At 39.3% G+C, this 18,942-nt stretch overlaps 1 protein-coding gene across 1 annotated transcript in view; it reads right to left on the reverse strand.

The window, feature by feature from the left end:
• myo3a (myosin IIIA) overlaps nt 1-18,942 on the reverse strand; it is a 95,676-nt gene that overhangs the window by 15,397 nt on the left and 61,337 nt on the right. The window contains exons 24-30 of the mRNA XM_031904487.1: nt 14,511-14,716; nt 13,026-13,137; nt 11,460-11,622; nt 8,477-8,563; nt 8,254-8,371; nt 5,850-6,669; nt 2,213-2,354 (exon numbers count right to left, since the gene is read on the reverse strand). Of these exons, the coding sequence (XP_031760347.1) occupies nt 2,213-2,354; nt 5,850-6,669; nt 8,254-8,371; nt 8,477-8,563; nt 11,460-11,622; nt 13,026-13,137; nt 14,511-14,716 (1,648 nt within the window). The remainder of the gene's footprint in view (nt 1-2,212; nt 2,355-5,849; nt 6,670-8,253; nt 8,372-8,476; nt 8,564-11,459; nt 11,623-13,025; nt 13,138-14,510; nt 14,717-18,942) is intronic.

An 18,942-nucleotide genomic window follows, 5' to 3' on the forward strand; every position in this document is an offset into this window, starting at 1 on the left:
TGCTGAATGATCCTTGCTTCTCCCACCTATGAGCGATCAATGTGAGAAAGGGTTCTCTTTGCAAATTGTGCTCTTGCATGGTGAATTACATGCAATTACCAAGTATGCAAATATACTCAATAGGGGTCATTTACTATATATATATATTTATATATGTATGCTCATTTAGGAAGCACATGGGGTAAGCTGTGCAAAGAGCAGAGCGCAGCATCAGAGTACAATTCCTGTCTTTACTGCCTGCCTTAGGGTATTAGAGCAGGGCCCCAATGTGCGCTGTGCCTCCTGCTGCTCCCCAGTTTGTGTGTCTAAATGACAGCAAGTTAGGGGGTAGAAAATTGGCAGGAGGGGGAATGCCTACATGCCCCCTCCCCCTCTCCAATAAAGCACTGTATTTATGCGCTGTACTGCTGCCTTGTTTTTTGCACTTTGCATGCTGTGCACTGCTTTGTAAATAACCACCTTCAGTTTGTATCAAGTGCAGGTCAGGGTTGGCACCCTTGTTTTCTTGTAATACTGGCCTTTGGGTTGGGGGAGTAGGTGGGGGTGTATCTTGAACTGGGACAATTATGTCACAGGGTGATGAAATAGGCGGAGCGGACAGGGAATTGGCGGAGTGGATGGGGAAATGAGCAGTGCTTATAAGGAGCAATCCTTTAGCAGAGAGGCTCAGAGAAGGGAGGGATTTGCAGGGTATAACAAATCTTTACATGTGTAATTCCGGCCCTAGCTGGTGATTTACTGGCTGGGAGGTTTAAATACTGGCCGGGTGGTATCCCTAGGTGCAGCTGCAAAATCGTGCACCGACATTTTTTACCCTGAAAATGTTTTTCCAGCAGAAATCTGGGAAAAGAACACATGAATTGTGGGTAAAAAAAACTGAATTGCACCAATGTTCTGCACTTTGCCCCTTCTAATAAATGATATGTGACAAAAGACATCATTATTCACTGATTACACATTTTCATTTATAAGCCACCTATTCCTTTCCTTTATCTGTAAATATATTATGAAGGTGTGAGAGCGGCACGCGGTGCAGATTAAATAAACATATCTTATTTATACTGTAAGCGCCCAATTTGCTTTCACGAGAGCCCAGATAAACAAAGCGCCGTGGATTGATTTCATCCCCTGGAACATTGTCATCTAACAGCAATTTCTGCATCAAAACATTCCCAGTAATGAATTCTGACAGATGAGACACAAAAACACAAAATGAACCTGTAAATACAGGTAGAGATAGGCTGACACGGGAGCCCCGCGCGAGCGCAATACGGAAAGATTTACCAACATGATAATTTGTTTTCCCAAACAAAACAGGAGATATGATGGAAGCAGGACGGACTATTTGCATTCGTTCTACAGAAATAGCCCAATATGATGGCAGAGGGACGCAGTAACCAATCTTATGCTTTCCAGTTTCAACCCTGCACAACAGATTTATGGGGGCCTCAAAACCATTCAGTTCCAATAATAAACCACAGTGAAAACAAACAAAAAAATAATTTCTGGAAAGTGTTTTTCTTACTAGGGATGCACCGAATCCACTTTTTTTGGATTCGTCCGAACCTCCAAATCCTTTGTAAAGGATTCGACCGAATACCAAATTGAATCCTAATTAGTATATGTTAAATAGTATTAGTATTAGTTAAATGTCGGAAAATTTTGGAAAAATGTTCAACTTCCGCGTTTACGTGAGAAAAAGTCACATGATTTTGGTTTGGCCAGGACCGTGGATTCGGCCGAATCCAAACCCTGCTGAAAAAGGCCATATCTTGGGCAAATCCTTTACCGAATCCTGAATTTGGTGCATCCCTAACATATACAGTAGTGATGAGCAAATCTGTCCCGTTCCGCTTCGCCATAAAATTCGCAAAACGGCAAGAAAATTCGCAAAACGGCGAAAGATTTGCAAAATGCATTTGTCATGCGATTTTTTTTGTTGCCCGCATATATTTGTTGTTGCCCGCGTTTATTTTGTTATCGCCTGTGCTTTTTGACGCGACCACGCCTTTTTTGACGCGACTACACCCAATTTGATGCGTGACAAAAAAAATTCTGTACAAAAATTTGTTTCGCGAAACAATTCGCCAATGGCGTCATGCGATTCCATGCCTGGTGAAAAAATTGGCTCATCACTAATGCGCAGTTATTTTGCTTTTCATCTAAGTGGGGAGATGGAACCTAAGCTGGGGGGGGGGGGGTTGGCACTTACCTATTTCATTTTCACAAGATTGAGACTCGTTTGTTTTCTTCTTTATGTAAGTCGCTGTATTTTCCGGTTTTAGCAGGTTTAACAAGATCATTTCATTAAGCGTTTGCTGCAGGATCAGGTACTTTTCAGATAACTTTGAGATCTAGGGATGAAAAGACCAAGGTAACAATGCAGGAACAACGCACAACCAACACATGCAAGTTATAAGGATATAATTAGTCGCTGAGGAGCAGTTATTAGTTGCAATTTTTTAAAAATAAAAAGTGGGTAACACTGCCCTACTAAACATGGGACTAAATCCAGGGGTTTCACGCTAGGGGGCTGATTTATCAACATTTACTTTCAAATTTTTGCTGTGATTAAAATATCTTGCCCCTAAAACTCATGAATTTGAATTAGGGCTTCTGAAATTCAAGTGTTTAATATTTATGAAGCACCAAAAATGTGAAATTTTGGCATCTTAAAACTTGTAAATTCATGTGGAAGTCAATGGGAGATGCCCTAAGCAAACTTCAAGTTTTCTAAAAGTTTTCTTCTTTAAAAGGAGAAAAAAATGTACAAACTCAGTAAGCTTTATCAGAAAGGTCTATGTACATACAGCCATAAGCACTCACAGAGTCCTCTATCAAAAGAAACACAGGATTTCTTGTCTCCTTTTTTGAGAACATGTTCTTCAGTAACAGACTTCCTCACTTTTGGGGGCTGATTTACTTACCCACGAACGGGTCGAAATGAGTCCGATTGCGTTTTTTTCGTAATGATCGGTATTTTGCGATTTTTTCGTATGTTTTGCGATTTTTTCGGATTCTTTACGAATTTTTCGTTACCAATACGATTTTTGCGTAAAAACGCGAGTTTTTCGTATCCATTACGAAAGTTGCGTAAAAAGTTGCGCATTTTTCGTAGCGTTAAAACTTACGCGAAAAGTTGCGCATTTTTCGTAGCGTTAAAACTTAAAAGGTGAAAAATCGCCAGATTTTACGCAACTTTCGTAATGGATACGAAAAACTCGCGTTTTTACGCAAAAATCGTATTGGTAACGAAAAATTCGTAAAGAATCCGAAAAAATCGCAAAACATACGAAAAAGTCGCAAAATGTTCGTTTTCAAGTCGGAACTTTTCCAATTCGGGTCGGATTCGTGGGTTAGTAAATCAGCCCCTTAGGGTTCCTTCAGCTTTGGGGCTTGAGTCTACTCAGTTCTCTCCTCTCTCCTGCTCCCCCTCCCATAAGGATTCATAAAACTCACTCCCCCCTCCCATTAAAATATTATATTTGAGCTGCCAGCAGCCAGAGCTGCAGCAGGGAAGCTACGGAGACCAAGCTAAAATGGCAGCTGCTATCTTAAACAAACAGAGGGAGCTTCTAGGGCTGTTTACTCAGGTATGGTAATGGTTTCTGCAGAATAAATATAGTGTTCTAGGTGTCACTAATGTGGTGAATCTATTGGCAGTAAAATGCCAAAATGCCTTTCCTTCTCCTTTAAAGAGTTTATAGAGTTTATAGACCCATTAAAAATGATGAATAGAATACACATTCAATGCATTAGAGTTCATTTTTTTTTTACCAGTATTCAACTATCTTTCTTAGTTTCAAACTCTTTAATATGTAACATTCACGTTGCTATATTTCAAGTTTATTTGAATTGAAAAAAACACTAAAATTTACAGATTCACATTTTAAAGGAACAGTAACACCAAAAGATGAAAGTGTATAGTAATATATATATAGTATATATAGTAATAACTATATAATGTAATGCTGCCCTGCACTGGTACAACTGGTGTGTTTGCCTCAGAAAGACTACTATAGTTTATATAAGTAAGCTGCTGTGTAGCCATGGGGGCAGCCATTCAAAGGAGAAAAGGCACAGGTTACTTAGCAGATAACAGATAAACCCCCATTATATGGGGCTTATCTACTAGTTATCTGCTATGTTACCTGTGCCTTTTCTCCTTTTTTCCAGCTTGAATGGCTGCCCCCATGGCTACACAGCAGCTTATTTATATAGTAGCTTTTCTGTTGCAAAAACACCATTTTTTTGCAGAGCAACAGCACATTATATTTTAATTACTTTAAAACACTTTAATTTTTTGATGTTACTGTTCCTTTAAATAAGCCTCCCTGAGTTAGTAGGGTCCATTGTAGAAAATAAAAATGAGAGACTGTAAAGATATTTCAACACTCATTTCAAACCAGAGGTGGCCCCTGTACCGTGCCGATATTGTGCCTAAAATCTAATCAAAAGCCATTGAACAAAACTTAATAGGATTGAATAGGAATTAGCATGGCTTAGATATCATCCATTGTCATATTATTACAGACTAATAGAAAAATAGTTAAAGGACAAGTCAACCCAAAAATGTAATTTTTGCCTAATAAAAGAAATCCTAATAACAAGCAGCTTTGCAATATACATTCATTACAAGTTTGTAATGGTTTTAGAGTTATTTGTATATATAATTGCTATTACAAGTAGTGTTTAGTGATTAGCGAATCTGTCCCGTTTCGCCATAAAATTTGCGAGCAAATTTTTGGCATGACCCCGCCCTTTTTTGACCCAATTTGACGCACAACAAAACAATTTCCGTGCAACAAATTTTTTCCGCGACGAATTTTCAAGTTTCACAAAACAATTCGCCAATGGCGAAATGCGCAAATTCGCTGCGAATCCATGTCTGGCCACAAAATTCGCTTATCACTAGTAGTGTTTGCTAGTGATGAGCGAACTTTTTGCCAGGCATGGATTCACAGCGAATTTGCGCATTTCGCCATTGGTGAATTGTTTTGTGAAACTTCAATGAAAATGTTTCCACTGCAAAAAAAAAACCCATTAAAATAGTCGCGGTTGTGTAAAAATGGGTGCAGTTGCTTAAGAATAGGCGAGGTTGCATCAAAAAATGTTGTGCACAACAAAAACATATTCCGACGCACACGTTTCACAAAGTTTTCTCCGTTTCGTGAATTTTTCTGCGCCACAAAGCAGGACGGATTCACTCATCAATAGTGTCTGTCTGTTCCTTTCTATCCCCTGCCCTGGGGGCTCTGGAATTAAAACAGTGTAACACAAGGCAGCAGCCTGACAGACCTGACTCGCTGGAGGAGACTGACCTTTGCAACATTGTTTAAAACGTAACAACCAGGAGTTCAGCAGATGCTGCTTTCTATAGCAATTACATTTACACATAACTTTTAAAGCAGTAATCATTTTTAATAAATTGATATTGGAATTCTGATTTCTCTTTTTAGGCAAAAATTATTTTTAGGGTTGACATGCCCTTTAAGATACACTGTGGGGAAGATTTTTTTTCTTTTTTGAACAAACAAAAGGAATTCTGGGAATGAATTCCAAACTCATGGGTTTATCCTATAGGCTACAGCTCACCCACTGGGTTTGAAGCAGAAGCCAGGACAATAGCTGATCAGATTCCCAACTACAGACCGGTTTCGCCTTTCTTGGGGCTCATCAGGTATCCTAATAATTGATGCTTTTATGAAAAAAAGATTTATTTAACTTCTCTACACAATTCACATTCAAACAAAAATTCACCCTGAATTTTTTTAAAAAAAAACAATGTTTTAAAATTTTGAAATGAAAGCATTCATTTGACCAAAGTTACGTCAAAAGTTTTCCCCTACCTCTTCGGTAAAAGCAGCCAAATCTTCAATTTCCTTGAGCACACTCAGTGTTTCATTTTCACTATTTTTCTCTTTTATGTTGGTTTTTTCATCTTTACCCTTTTTTGCTGGGATTTTGCCTTCTTTCCTTAGCTTATCTCTCTCTTTGTGCCCTCGATAATTACTTTGTATTACCACAGCTGCTTTATCCCGGTCTGTATCCTCTAGGAGTTCTTCATGTTGGTCATTTTCCGAAGTGCTTGGCACGGCTTCCTCTTCATTGTCTTCTGCTGGAGAATCAACTTTCTCGTTTTGCTTTACTACATCCTCTTGATTTGACGGCAAGGTTGTTTCTGGTTCAGGTGATTTCCCATTGGTTGCTTGTTGACCCTCTTGAATTCCATTTGCCTGTATTAATTCTTCGGTTGGATTATTTGAGCCTTGAATTCCATTTGCCTGTATTAACTCCTCGGTTGGATTATTTGAGTCTGTTTTGGTTGGATTTATTTCATGGCCACTTCTCTCTTTAAGTTTCTTTCTATCTCTATGGCCACGATAGTTGCTCTGGATTACTGTGGCAGCTTGGTCTTCTCTAGAATCCTTTTCGGTATCATCGTTGTTATTAGGACCTGTATCCAAATCCACAGTATCTTCAGCCTCCGGTGCCGTGACTGCCCCATTACTCTGATGGGGCTCATTCATTTCCTTCCTTTCTTTGTGACTTTGGATAACCACAGCCGCTTCTTCTTCACTTTTACCTTCAGCAATAATTTCCTCCTCGCTGTTTTGTTCTGGCTCCACATTCTCTGGGGTTTTGCATTGTTTTGACTTCATTGATTCTCTGAAAAATATTGTTGATACAGAAATTATTCTTTCATTACTTTCATTAGAAGAAAAACAAACATCTAAAAGTCAGTCTAACTTCTATGTATATTTCTATGGTATTCGAGATGCCATGATTTCATATCCCGTTACTAAGATTTATTTTATTAATTGTTTAGTTTACCAGGATAGTCAATTCATAAATATACATTTTTGTCACATTATTTGTGCTCTTTGAGGTTTAAGCTCAAACTATCAGTAAAATTCTAGAGATTGGAGCTTAGGTGAGTCAGTTGCCCTTCAATAAAAGCCATTTTTCCATATCAGTACTAAAAAAATGTAATGAAACATTTGTATAACTCAGTGGCAGCAAATAATGAAGCAACCTCTACGTCACATGTGGTAAATTAGATTTAGATTTCATACAATGGTACAGATTCCAATCAATAAGAAAACATGATTTAATGGTTTATCACGTGAAAATTTATGAGCGAGATTTAATCTGAGGAAAAAAAAAACTGTTCTCCTAATTCAGTTCCAGTTTTTTCCCCAGACCTTAATAGGGTTGTTCCATTGTAAGCAAATAATTCTAAACCCCCCAGGTCCTGAGCATTCTGGATAACAATCCCCATACCTGTAGTTTTCTATTCATAAACAGCTGAGCTTTGGATACATTGGGCCAGATTCAGTTTGATGAGAAAGACTCATCTCCTAATTCAATTTCAGATTTTCCCATATGAGAAATGAGAAAAATGTAACTTACTGTTTAGTTGTAGTTGTGCTTGGCACCATTCAGTCCTTCCTTCCATTCTTAATTGGGCACTGCAGCACCTATTGACACAGGGGAACCCTGGAGCTATTGCTATCTCCTGACCAGGGTTCCCTCAGTACCCTGCATCAATAGGAACAGCACAATTGCACCTAAAGAATGGGGTGCAGACATCATTTGCACAGGGAACACCAGAAATTACACCAGTGAACACCAGAAATGATGCCAGACAGACTTCAAAAATATTTGCCCAATTTGTAACAAAGTTGACTCCATTTTGGCAAATCAGGCACATCAAGAGAATCGCCTGTTTGTGCCACAGTGACACCAGAATTCTGGGAAAAAACATGGTGAATGCCTGCAAAATTGCAATTTGCACACAGTATCTGCAGAAATAAATGTGCCCAATAAACATTTACCAAGACATTAGTGTCTTTAGCTGTTTATGACCTCAGTGGAGTTGCACTTCAACAACAGATACAGATTCATTTGGTTTATGAACTGGTGTATATACTACAATAACAATAAGATATACAGTAGTTTAAAAACACGTTTGACACCCAAGGAGCCTTCTGATGCTATAGGCTTAGTCCAAAACTTAAGGAAATGCAAACTATGCAGCAAACAGGAATTACCAGTAACAAACAGTCTGTGGCTCCCACTCTTCCCATTTTAAAATGTCTTTATACAATGTATGATAGGAAACAGAATATCCTACCAGGTTTGATTTCACTTATTGCCACCTAAAATAACATTAATGCCAGCTTTGGTGCCACTAAGAGAAAATACCCTTGCTATGTTCCAGTACAAATACAGAATGATTTCCTAATTTACCTCTTTCTCTTAAAACTCTTTCTCTCCTTGAAACCTCGGTAGTGAGATTGGATTGTTATCGCCGCATCGTTCTCGTGTTGTTCTTTTATTCTCTTCCTCACTAGATACCCTCTAGCATCTGTTAAATGCACATCAACAAAGAAACTCATGCCTTGTTATTAAAATTCTCTGAAATATAAATTCAAGCAATTGAGGAAAGCAATAATAAAATAAAAGATCTTACAGGCCTGAAATTGTGTTATAATGTGCTCCATCATCTTCTCACTCTGTATGTGCCCCATTTCCTTTCGTACAACATATCCCCTGTAAGCTGTAAGGTAAAGTACAACATTATTTTATGCATGTTTATTATGTAAGGGTGTCTCTATGACAGGTATATTAAATTACTGAAGGACTTCCTGCCTGGGGATGCAGAGCTTGCCTGGCTTTAGAACCATTTGGTTACCTCTATGTGTCAGCATTTGGAGCAACCAGATAAACTGTATGCTAACCACTACCAGCCATGTGTTTAGAGAAGATACAGAAATCATACCTGCCTCCAGTATCCCACCCAAAAGAGACATAATTTACTTTATCAGGGTCAATTCTGCCAACTTACAAAGCTGGATGATGAAAATTTCAGCAATTACATTAGGAACACTGGTTAAAGTCAGCTGATGCCCAACCATATGCACAGGGTTTTGTAATCTATCTATTAATCATTCAATCTATTAAGATTTTGGGTAGTCAAATGCCACAGGCTCCCAACAAACAGAGCAATGGTTGGGCCGGAAATGAGAGATTTGCCTGACAGCATCAGTATGAGCTTTAGTGTACAGGTTTGGCACCCATTACCCAGAATGCTCGGGACCTGGGGTTTTCTGGATAAGGGATCTTTCCATAACTTGGATCTCCATACCTTAAGTCTGCTAAAAGATTATTTAAACATTAAATAAACCCAATGGGATTGTTTTGCTTCCAATAAGGATTAATTATATCTTAGTTGGGATCAAGTACAAGGTACTGTTTTAATATTACAGAGAAAAAGGAAATCATTTTTAAAAATTAGAATTATTTGCTTATAATGGATTCTATGGGAGACGGCCTTTCCGTAATTCAGAACTTTCTGGATAATGGGTTTCCAGATACCTGTACTAGTTTGGGGCACATACACACAGACACATTAGCTCATATAGTAATGCAGTGCTCAGGACTATCAAGTATAAACGATAGGTTCTTTTGGGTGCTGTGCTCTCTTTGTGCCACCAATAGAAGGCTTCTATAAAATTCTTATTGCCTGCATGCAGATGCAACTTCACAAATCGGCTCAGTTATTGTGTATTTTTACATGACTTTTGTCTAGTGTAGACCTCAGAGTGCAGCGTGATTACACATACACCACTCATTCAGAAAGCAAGTCATCCGGTGCAGCCCTGTAGAACACATAGGAATTATTTAAGGAATATCAACACTGATATGTATACTGAATGCAGTAACTGCTGAGCAATAGGTGGAATTACATCACAAGCATATATCCATGTTAATGTTTTAGAGATTATATTGGCCATAATATAATAATGTATAATATACAAATCTACTGCAGAGTTCCTTACTTGTGTTCATTTTGCGGTACATGCACAATTTATAAATTGTTTTATTCTTATCTAGCAGTTTTTAGTCTTTAATGGAGATTCCCCCACTATTTGTTATGTATCAGCACTCTTGTATTTAATAAGAGGATCAGCGTTTATTTCTTTCTTTAATTATTTGGCCACAAAAGTGCTCCTGCCTGTCAGTTTCTGCATGTTTGTTCTGCAGGGTTTTACAGTACATTACCCAGGGAACTGGCAGCAACTTGTTGGTTCATTAGCTCAATTCTTTGTTTTATTCTTTTTATATTATTATAAATGTATACTTTGTTTTGATTTATTTTGGGTGTTTCCATTTTTTTGTGTTATTTAATTATTATAAAAAATATACAAAAGAGTGCATTTTGGGAGAACAATGTTCAGATTTTATGCATTTTGGGGGAACAATGGGGGAACAATGGGGGGAACAATGTTCAGATTTTATGCACTTTTACAAAATGTAACAACCATCATCTGCTAAAAGATTCTCCTGTATCTGGGTATATTCTGAAGACCTGCAATATAAGGATATTTCCATTGTCCCCTTCAGCTGAATGTTACACCCTGTGCAGATGAGTGAAAGTCAAAAAAAAGGGAAAATAACAGAATTGTTCTGATGTTGCTCTGCTTTGGAAAGACACAAGAAAAGTCTTCAGAGGCTTTTGATCTCTTTCAGAGCAACATCAGAACAGTCCTGTTATTTTCTTCATGATCAAGAGAACTAACCAGAAGGTGGTGATGCTGTAACAAAATAAATGATATTACCTGTATCCATTTTAACTAATAGCATGGAATCTTTCCCACCCCCCAAAAATAAAGAGTGAACTAGAAGAGAACACTAAATAATTCTACGGTCATTTGTAGTAATGAGCGAATCTGTCCCATTTTGCTTTGAAAAAGTTGTGAAACGACGAAAATGACACAAGTCTAAAACAATTGTTGCGTGTGACAATTTATGGGCCTGTGCATAAAAAAATGATGCACACAACAATTTTATTTGCCACCCGCAACAATTTTTTGCCAGGCATTTTTTTGACACATGTGACAATTTTTTTTTATGAGGATGTAAATTTTTTGTCAAGCAGCAAATTTTTCCCCAGCGAAAAATTAGTTTTTCACTAAAAAATCTGCCAGTGCCAAAATGCATAAATTTGCTGCGAGTCTTTGAATCACTATTGATTTGTTCTAAAGGTTACATTTCTTTTATACCTAAATTGCATCCTTGGATAAACCTGTTTGGGTTCTCTTCCAGTTATTAGTGGCTGTGTATAATATTCTGTCTAGTGATAAGCACAAAGAGGAAAGGGGCGAGGAAAAAGTATTGGTTGCGTTCAAAAAGAGTTGCGCATGTCAAAAAAATTGGGGTTGCTTCAAAAAAGTTGCAGTCATGTAAAAAAAAAAAAGCTATTTGTATCAAAAACGTTTTTGACGGTGTTTTGCAAATTTTTCAGCAGTTTCACTAAGCGAAATGGGACAGATTCACTCATCAATTATTCTGTCCCTTCATCTTGCATTTAGTCTGTTACAGTAGATGTAGAACTAAACAGATAATCAGATACAAGCTCTGCCACTATAAGATCCACTGCAGCCCAGGGTTACCTGATTGTATTTTCACTGCACTTTCTTCCCTTCTTGCTAGCACTTTTTGGAATCTTTTTGCAGCCAGCCACCCCCTGACACAGGCCTGGACAAGGACAATTCCACCAACAATGTGTTTTATCATTCGATCCAGGTGTTCAGCATGGTAATACTTCAGGAAAACCTATAACATAAATGTAAGCCACATTATATACAGGGAATTGGCTTCCAAGGATTTCAGGGTTATGCAATAAAAGGTGCAAATTTTGCTACTTGTCTATTCACCAACCACAACCAATCAGCAGGTAGAATTTAATGGGCTTGTGTTTAAAAGCAAACATCTGATTGGTTGTTCTGGGTTACTGCACCTGGGCAAACTTTGTGCCTTTTAGTACATTCTGCAATTGACTTTCAAGTCGCCAGCTACACACTATTTTCTGATGATCAGAATACAATGCTTGCTGTCTCGTACTTGTATTTAAAACTAAAGAATATTAATAATAACTCTTAGGGGCTGATTTACTAATCCACGAATCTGAATGAGAAAAATTCGGATTGGAAAACGAACATTTTGCGACTTTTTCGTATTTTTTGAGATTTTTTCGTCGCCGTTACGACTTTTCGTAAATTGTCGCGACTTTTTCGTAACCGTTTCGACTTGCGCGAATTGTCTTTTGTCTTTTGACTTTTTCATAGCCAATACAAATTTCGTGAATTGTCGCGACTTTTTCATAGCCAATACAAATTTCGTGAATTGTCGCAACTTTTTCATAGCCATTATGACTTTCGTGAATTGTCGCGACTTTTTCATAGCCATTATGACTTTCGCGAATTGTCGCGACTTTTTCATAGCCATTACTTTTTCGTATTGAGTGCTCGAAAAAGTCACGAAAAAGTCGCAAAATACCCATCATTACGAAAAAAACGCATTTGGACGTTCGTGGATTAGTAAATGTGCCCCTTAGTCTGTTTATTACACATCAACCCCCTTTGATACTGGCCTCACTTAATTTTGTGAACCCTGATTCACAGTTATAACACAAAGCACAAAGTACTGCAGAAGGTGTCCAAGTTGCTACCAAGATGCAGTGAATGATCAATAGTTAATTAAATAGATATTATATTATTATCTTTTAGGTGTAGGGTCTCTGCTCTGTATAGCCTGACCTAAAATTGTTGTGACTAGGGCAAATGACAAAGGGCTTTTGTAAATCCAGTCACTTCACAGCAAAGTTAGCTTTTGTTTATTTTGTTTATTATTAGATGTAAATTGCTGTAACTGTAGGTAACCATATTGGTTCTGACCAGTTTGAATTCCTTGTTCCCTGTAATAACAAAATGGCACATTGTACCTGATGGTAACTAAGCTGCACAAATTCATATTGGTGGCAAAACCATCCCATTGGGTTTATTTAATGTTTAAATGGAGAAGCAAATTATGGAAAGATCCTTTATCTAGAAAAATAGATCTTGAACCTGTACTTAAACAAATTGGAACCAAACTTCACAGATTTATCGAAAATAATTAACAATGACCTTTGATTCAAAAATAATACTGTGGTACCAATGGCCATACATCACTGTTACCTTTGTTTTTCCCAAGACCCAGTTGTCGACATTTGCCTTTTCCAGTATTGCTGCACAGGATTCTGGGCTTACAGGAGGATCCTCATTAGACTTGAAGCATAATAGGCGATACCTTCAATTTAAAAAAAATTATGGTGTGTAATCTAATTTGCATGGCTTAAAGCTTCTATGTAAGCCCCTTAATCAATAATAACCACTGGCAGCATGGGTATGCTTTCCTAAGCGGGGATATCCCAGTGCCCATTGCAGATAGCAGAGATTAGTCTCCTCTCCTCCTCATATACAATATGTACCCTCCACTCATCAATGCTGCCTTATCCTCTTCTATACTCTCCTCTCACAGCCTCCTCCTCCCTAGTTGTGCCCATTCCATATCTGGTTGATAGCTGTGCTGCTGCTTCTTTTTCTGCTGCTACTGCTGCATTGTCTACAAATTGTTTCTGGTGGGGGTCTGTCAAGGGTCCTACTGCCTGTCCTTGTCTCTCTGCAATATGCAATTTTTATTGTGGTGGAGGCTAGTTGTCACTCAAGCTGGGCCCTACTCTCTACTCTCCAGTTTGTATAATCTGTAGAGACACCTGCATTCATACCAATAACAGTCTCTTAAACAAATGCTCAACTTTTTCTAAACTATGGTCATCACAGACCTAGTGAGTCTACTGATCTACTGATCTACTGATCAAGTCCTGCTGGCTCTAAGCGCTTTGTAGAGACACCTGCAATCATACTAATAGCTATCTCTTTAAAGAGTGCTGCGGCTAAATTGTATTTGTATTTATTTTTCTAATTGGGCATGAAGCTTTTGCATCATAAAAAAATGCAGATTGGGATTTGACGCCTATTTTATTCAATAGACAATGCAAAAAAATTGATGCTCGTATAGAAAAATAAAGCACCTAAGGCTTTAGGTGCCTTAGGCTTTAAGTTTTGCGTAAAAAGTGCCTATAGAAAAATAAACCACTGAAGGCATCTGGCATCAAACTTAGACAACGCAAATGCATTTAAAATTTGACACAAAGAAAACTCGCAACACGACAAAGGAGTCAAAATAGGCGTGCCACCAGTATAAATAGCCAATGGAGAGAACTGAGATGGCTGCCCTTAGTAACACTGATGCACATTAGGTGCACTGCTTTGCCAGGTTCCTGCTCAGGGCAGGATATGATCATATCCCTATGGGGATGCTCAGAGTCCAGGAACTAAAGAGGCTAATAATGTTGCGACTACAAAGGCGCCTGGGGCACCACTTCAACATAGATTGGGAGCTCCAGGTAATACAGTGGGGCTGGAGGGACCTAAAGCGGAGGCATCCAAACCTGGCCCAGGAGATACAGAAGGAAGTTGAAGGTCGAATATTTTTACAGAATACACTGATCTATCTTCATAATTACAATAAAGATGCTGATTTCATAAAACACCACCACAAATACCATTTATTTTGCTCTTTTTGAGAATAGGTGTATCAAGTAGATTGTGTTTTCTTACCTTTTTATAAAATTAGCAAAAAGTATGCGATGTGAGTAGCCTAATCTTCGGATTCTTGCCGTCTCTAAGATGCCGGTGTATCGCAGCTGCACCAGAACTTTCTCTCGATCAAATTTATTGGCCAGCCGATCATTATTAGGTTTAATGCAGCGGACAAAGTGGGGCTGCCCAGCAACCATTTTTGACAATAGATCCATGAGGGAATACTGAAATAGAACAATAAGGTAATAATGTACATACGTGTATTCAAAGACTCTACAAACAGATTTTGTTTAATAACCAGGGATGTATAACCAGGGTTGCTAACTGGCAATATACTTGCTCCTAAATTTGTAATGGCCTATAAATCCTTCCCTTCCCTGACCCTCTCTGCCGCCAATCACCCTTTATAACTGGGCCAACCTCTGCTCTGCCTAAACCCCACCCAGTCCGCCCATTTCACCACCCATTTATCTGGCCCATCCACCTTTCCCCCGCCTAGCCTGCCTATTTCTTCACCTCCTTCATCATAGCCCCACCCCCAAATGATGTCACGTCCTGCTGTCCAACCCAAAGGCTGGTATTAGTCAAATAAAAAGGTGGCAAGATTTTTCTTAAAAATCCTTAAAAGCTTAAAAATATTGATTGTGCACTTTTTTAACCCCAAAAAGACTTGCAGTAGAAACCCAAATACAAATGTTGATAAATCTGTCCTACAATAACAATTTGCACAGGTGATACGACCTGTTTCCTCTTTACGGTGTATTTTGTTTTACACAATTTATTTATAATACAAAAAATAAAATTTTGTCTAATAAGCAAAAATGTCTAATTCCATTTACAAACGTTCAGTGGTTTTAACCCCCTGTTGGCTCTGACTGTATAAACAACGTAGCTGAAGCCAACTGATTAACAGACCTGTCTCTGCTGGAGGAGAACTGGCATTTGCCCCACTGTGTCAGTCAGGGCCAGGCGTAGAAAGGGGTAAGTGAAATTGCTCTCAGTAGCAATTACATTGACAAAGGACTTTTAAGTTATTGACATTTTACTGTATATTAAATGCATGCTAGAAATGGTCTTTCAGGCATAATTTTATTTTTGAAATTAGATCCCCTTTAATTTTCTCTGCAATGGGGAGCATGTACTGAAAATTCGGGTAGGCTTAATAGTGAGACGATTGTCACTCAGAAACGTAGCAGTAACCATGGCAATCACAACAAGAGATTGCAGGCAATGGTATAAGCAGAGCCCCCCGGGGGCCCACACCATGAGGTTCTTCTTCCTTTATTTAAATCCCTTTCCTCAGCCATTCTCCTACCTGAGATCTGCTGGTGAGCAGGGGACACAAGGTGCGGGAAAGCAGGTGGGTGGGGTCTGGGTTGGACTGGGGGCCCTGCACCCCCAATGATGGTCCCCGCTGCCTTCACACAGCCCCACAGGGGCCCCCAAAGCCTGTCCAACCCTCTCCCCGAGGGCACCTACATTGAACTTACCTGCAGCATGTCGGGAGAGGGAGACCGGGTTTTTTTCCCAGTGTCCCGGCGGCCCAGTCCGACCCAGGGGGGGGCTGGGTAGGGGTAGATGTATGTGCTGGGCCCCTCTGAAGACTTTTTAGCAGGGGAGCCAGGCTGCATATAGTTACATGACTGCTTGCAGGCAATTGCCATACAAGTGAATGGGAGGGAATTTTGACCACTGCCCATTGAGCTACTAACTGCTCGGGCAACAAAACAATAGAACAGTTACATTATAACCCTTATGCTGTTGTAGGCAATGCAGCCCTATACAAATACTTTGAAACAGTGCAACATGAATACACTGAATATAAATAAACGAGAATGTGAAATGCGCTGTCTTCAGGTTGGTTTCCCATTGCAATACATAGTAACATAGTAACATAGTAACATAGTAAGTTGGGTTGAAAAAAGACATACGTCCATCAAGTTCAACCATAATGCCTATACCTAACCTGCCTAACTACAAGTTGATCCAGAGGAAGGCAAAAAACCCCATCTGAAGCCTCTCTAATTTGCCTCAGAGGGGAAAAAATTCCTTCCTGACTCCAAGATGGCAATCGGACCAGTCCCTGTATCAACTTGTACTAAGAGCTATCTCCCATAACCGTGTATTCCCTCACTTGCTAAGAATCCATCCAGCCCCTTCTTAAAGCTATATAATGTATCAGCCAGTACGACTGATTCGGGGAGGGAATTCCACAACTTCACAGCTCTCACTGTAAAAAATCCTTTCCGAATATTTAAATGGAACCTCCCTTCTTCTAAACGGAGTGGGTGCCCTCGTGTCCGTTGGAAGGACCTACTGGTAAATAAAACATTAGAGAGGTTATTATATGATCCCCTTATATATTTATACATAGTTATCATGTCACCTCTTAAGCGCCTCTTCTCCAGTGTAAACAGACCCAACTTGGCCAGTCTTTCTTCATAACCGAGACTTTCCATACCCTTTACCAGCTTAGTTGCCCTTCTCTGGACCCTCTCTAGCTCAATAATGTCCCGTTTGAGCACTGGAGACCAAAACTGAACAGCATATTCTAGATGGGGCCTTACCAGTGCTCTGTAAAGGGGAAGAATAACCCCCTCCTCCCGTGAATCTATACCCCTTTTAATACAGCTCAGAACCTTGTTTGCCCTTGCAGCTGCTGCCTGGCATTGCTTGCTACAGCCAAGTTTATTATCTACAAGGACTCCAAGATCCTTCTCCATTATGGATTTGCCTAGTGCAGTCCCATTAAGGTTATACGGGGCTTGCATATTTTTACATCCCAGGTGCATGACCTTACATTTATCCACATTAAATCTCATCTGCCACTTAGCTGCCCAGATTGCCAGTTGGTCAAGATCCTGCTGCAGGGATGTCACATCCTGGATAGAATTGACTGGTCTGCAGAGTTTTGTGTCATCTGCAAACACTGATACATTACTCATAATACCCTCCCCTAAGTCATTTATGAACAAATTAAACAAAAGTGGACCCAGTACAGAACCCTGAGGGACCCCACTGAGAACCTTACTCCAAGTAGAGAATGTGCCATTAACAACCACCCTCTGTACCCGATCCTGTAGCCAGTTTTCTATCCATGTGCAAACGACTTCACTAAGACCAATAGACCTTAGCTTAGAAAGCAGTCGTTTGTGGGGAACGGTATCAAATGCTTTGGCAAAATCCAAATAGATTATATCTACTGCATCCCCACTGTCCAGCTTCTTACTTACCTCATCATAAAAAGCAATTAAATTGGTCTGACATGACCTGTCCTTCATAAAGCCATGCTGATTACTGCTCATAATGCCATTCTCCACTACATAATTTTGAATGTGATCCCTTAACAAGCCTTCAAATAACTTGCCCACCACGGATGTCAAACTTACAGGCCTATAATTGCCAGGCTGAGATCTTACTCCCTTTTTAAATATGGGAGTGACATTCGCCTTCTTCCAATCACTAGGTACCATACCTGATGAAAGAGAGTCTGAGAATATCAGAAACAAGGGCCACTGCAATTCTGCCCCTAGCTCTCTCAGTACCCGAGGGTGTATTCCATCTGGCCCAGGTGCCTTGTTTACATTTATCGTGTGTAACCCTTTAAGCACCATATCCTGTGCCAACCACTGTGTATTTGGAGCTGAGGCAACAGTGCAGCTATTGGGTGGGACTTGGCCCACTGGCTCCTCTACTGTATACACAGAAGAAAAGAACTGGTTAAGCACATCTGCCTTTTCTGTATCCGCTGTAACCATATTGTTATTATAACTCAATGGGGCCACACCCTCAACCTGCATCTTTTTACTATTAATATACTTAAAAAACTTTTTGGGGTTAGTCTTGGCCTCGGCCGCGATGCGCTCCTCATTTTCTATCTTTGCCTTCCGGATTGCTGTTTTACAACACTTGTTATAGTTTTTATAATCATTAAACGCAGCTACTGTCCCCTCTGACTTATATTTCTTAAAAGCTTTCCTTTTTCTCCCTATTAACTTCTTTACCTCAGAGTTAAGCCACATAGGGTGATTCTTAACACTTCTACTTTTTCTTATTAATGGAATAAATTGAGAACAGTAATGATTTAATATCATTTTAAATGACAACCATTTCTGCTCTGTGTTTTTATCAGAAAACATAATGCCCCAATCTATGCCCTGAAGCGCTGCCCTTAAGGAGCTAAAATTTGCCTTCCTAAAATTCAGTGTCTTTGTTGCCCCCGTGTAAATTTGTTTCCTGCACCAAACATCAAATGAAATAACATTATGGTCACTATTACCCAGGGGTTCAACCACTTGCACATTTGCTATACGTTCTGGGTCATTAGAGATCACTAGATCTAGTATAGCATTGTTCCTGGTTGGCTCCTCAACAACCTGTGACATAAAGTTGTCGTGCAGCAAGTTTATAAACTTGTTCCCATTTACTGCCCTGGCAGTACTATTGCCCC

The sequence above is a fragment of the Xenopus tropicalis genome, chromosome 6, assembly GCF_000004195.4.
Source record: "Xenopus tropicalis strain Nigerian chromosome 6, UCB_Xtro_10.0, whole genome shotgun sequence".
In the NCBI taxonomy this organism is placed as follows: Eukaryota; Metazoa; Chordata; class Amphibia; order Anura; family Pipidae; genus Xenopus; species Xenopus tropicalis.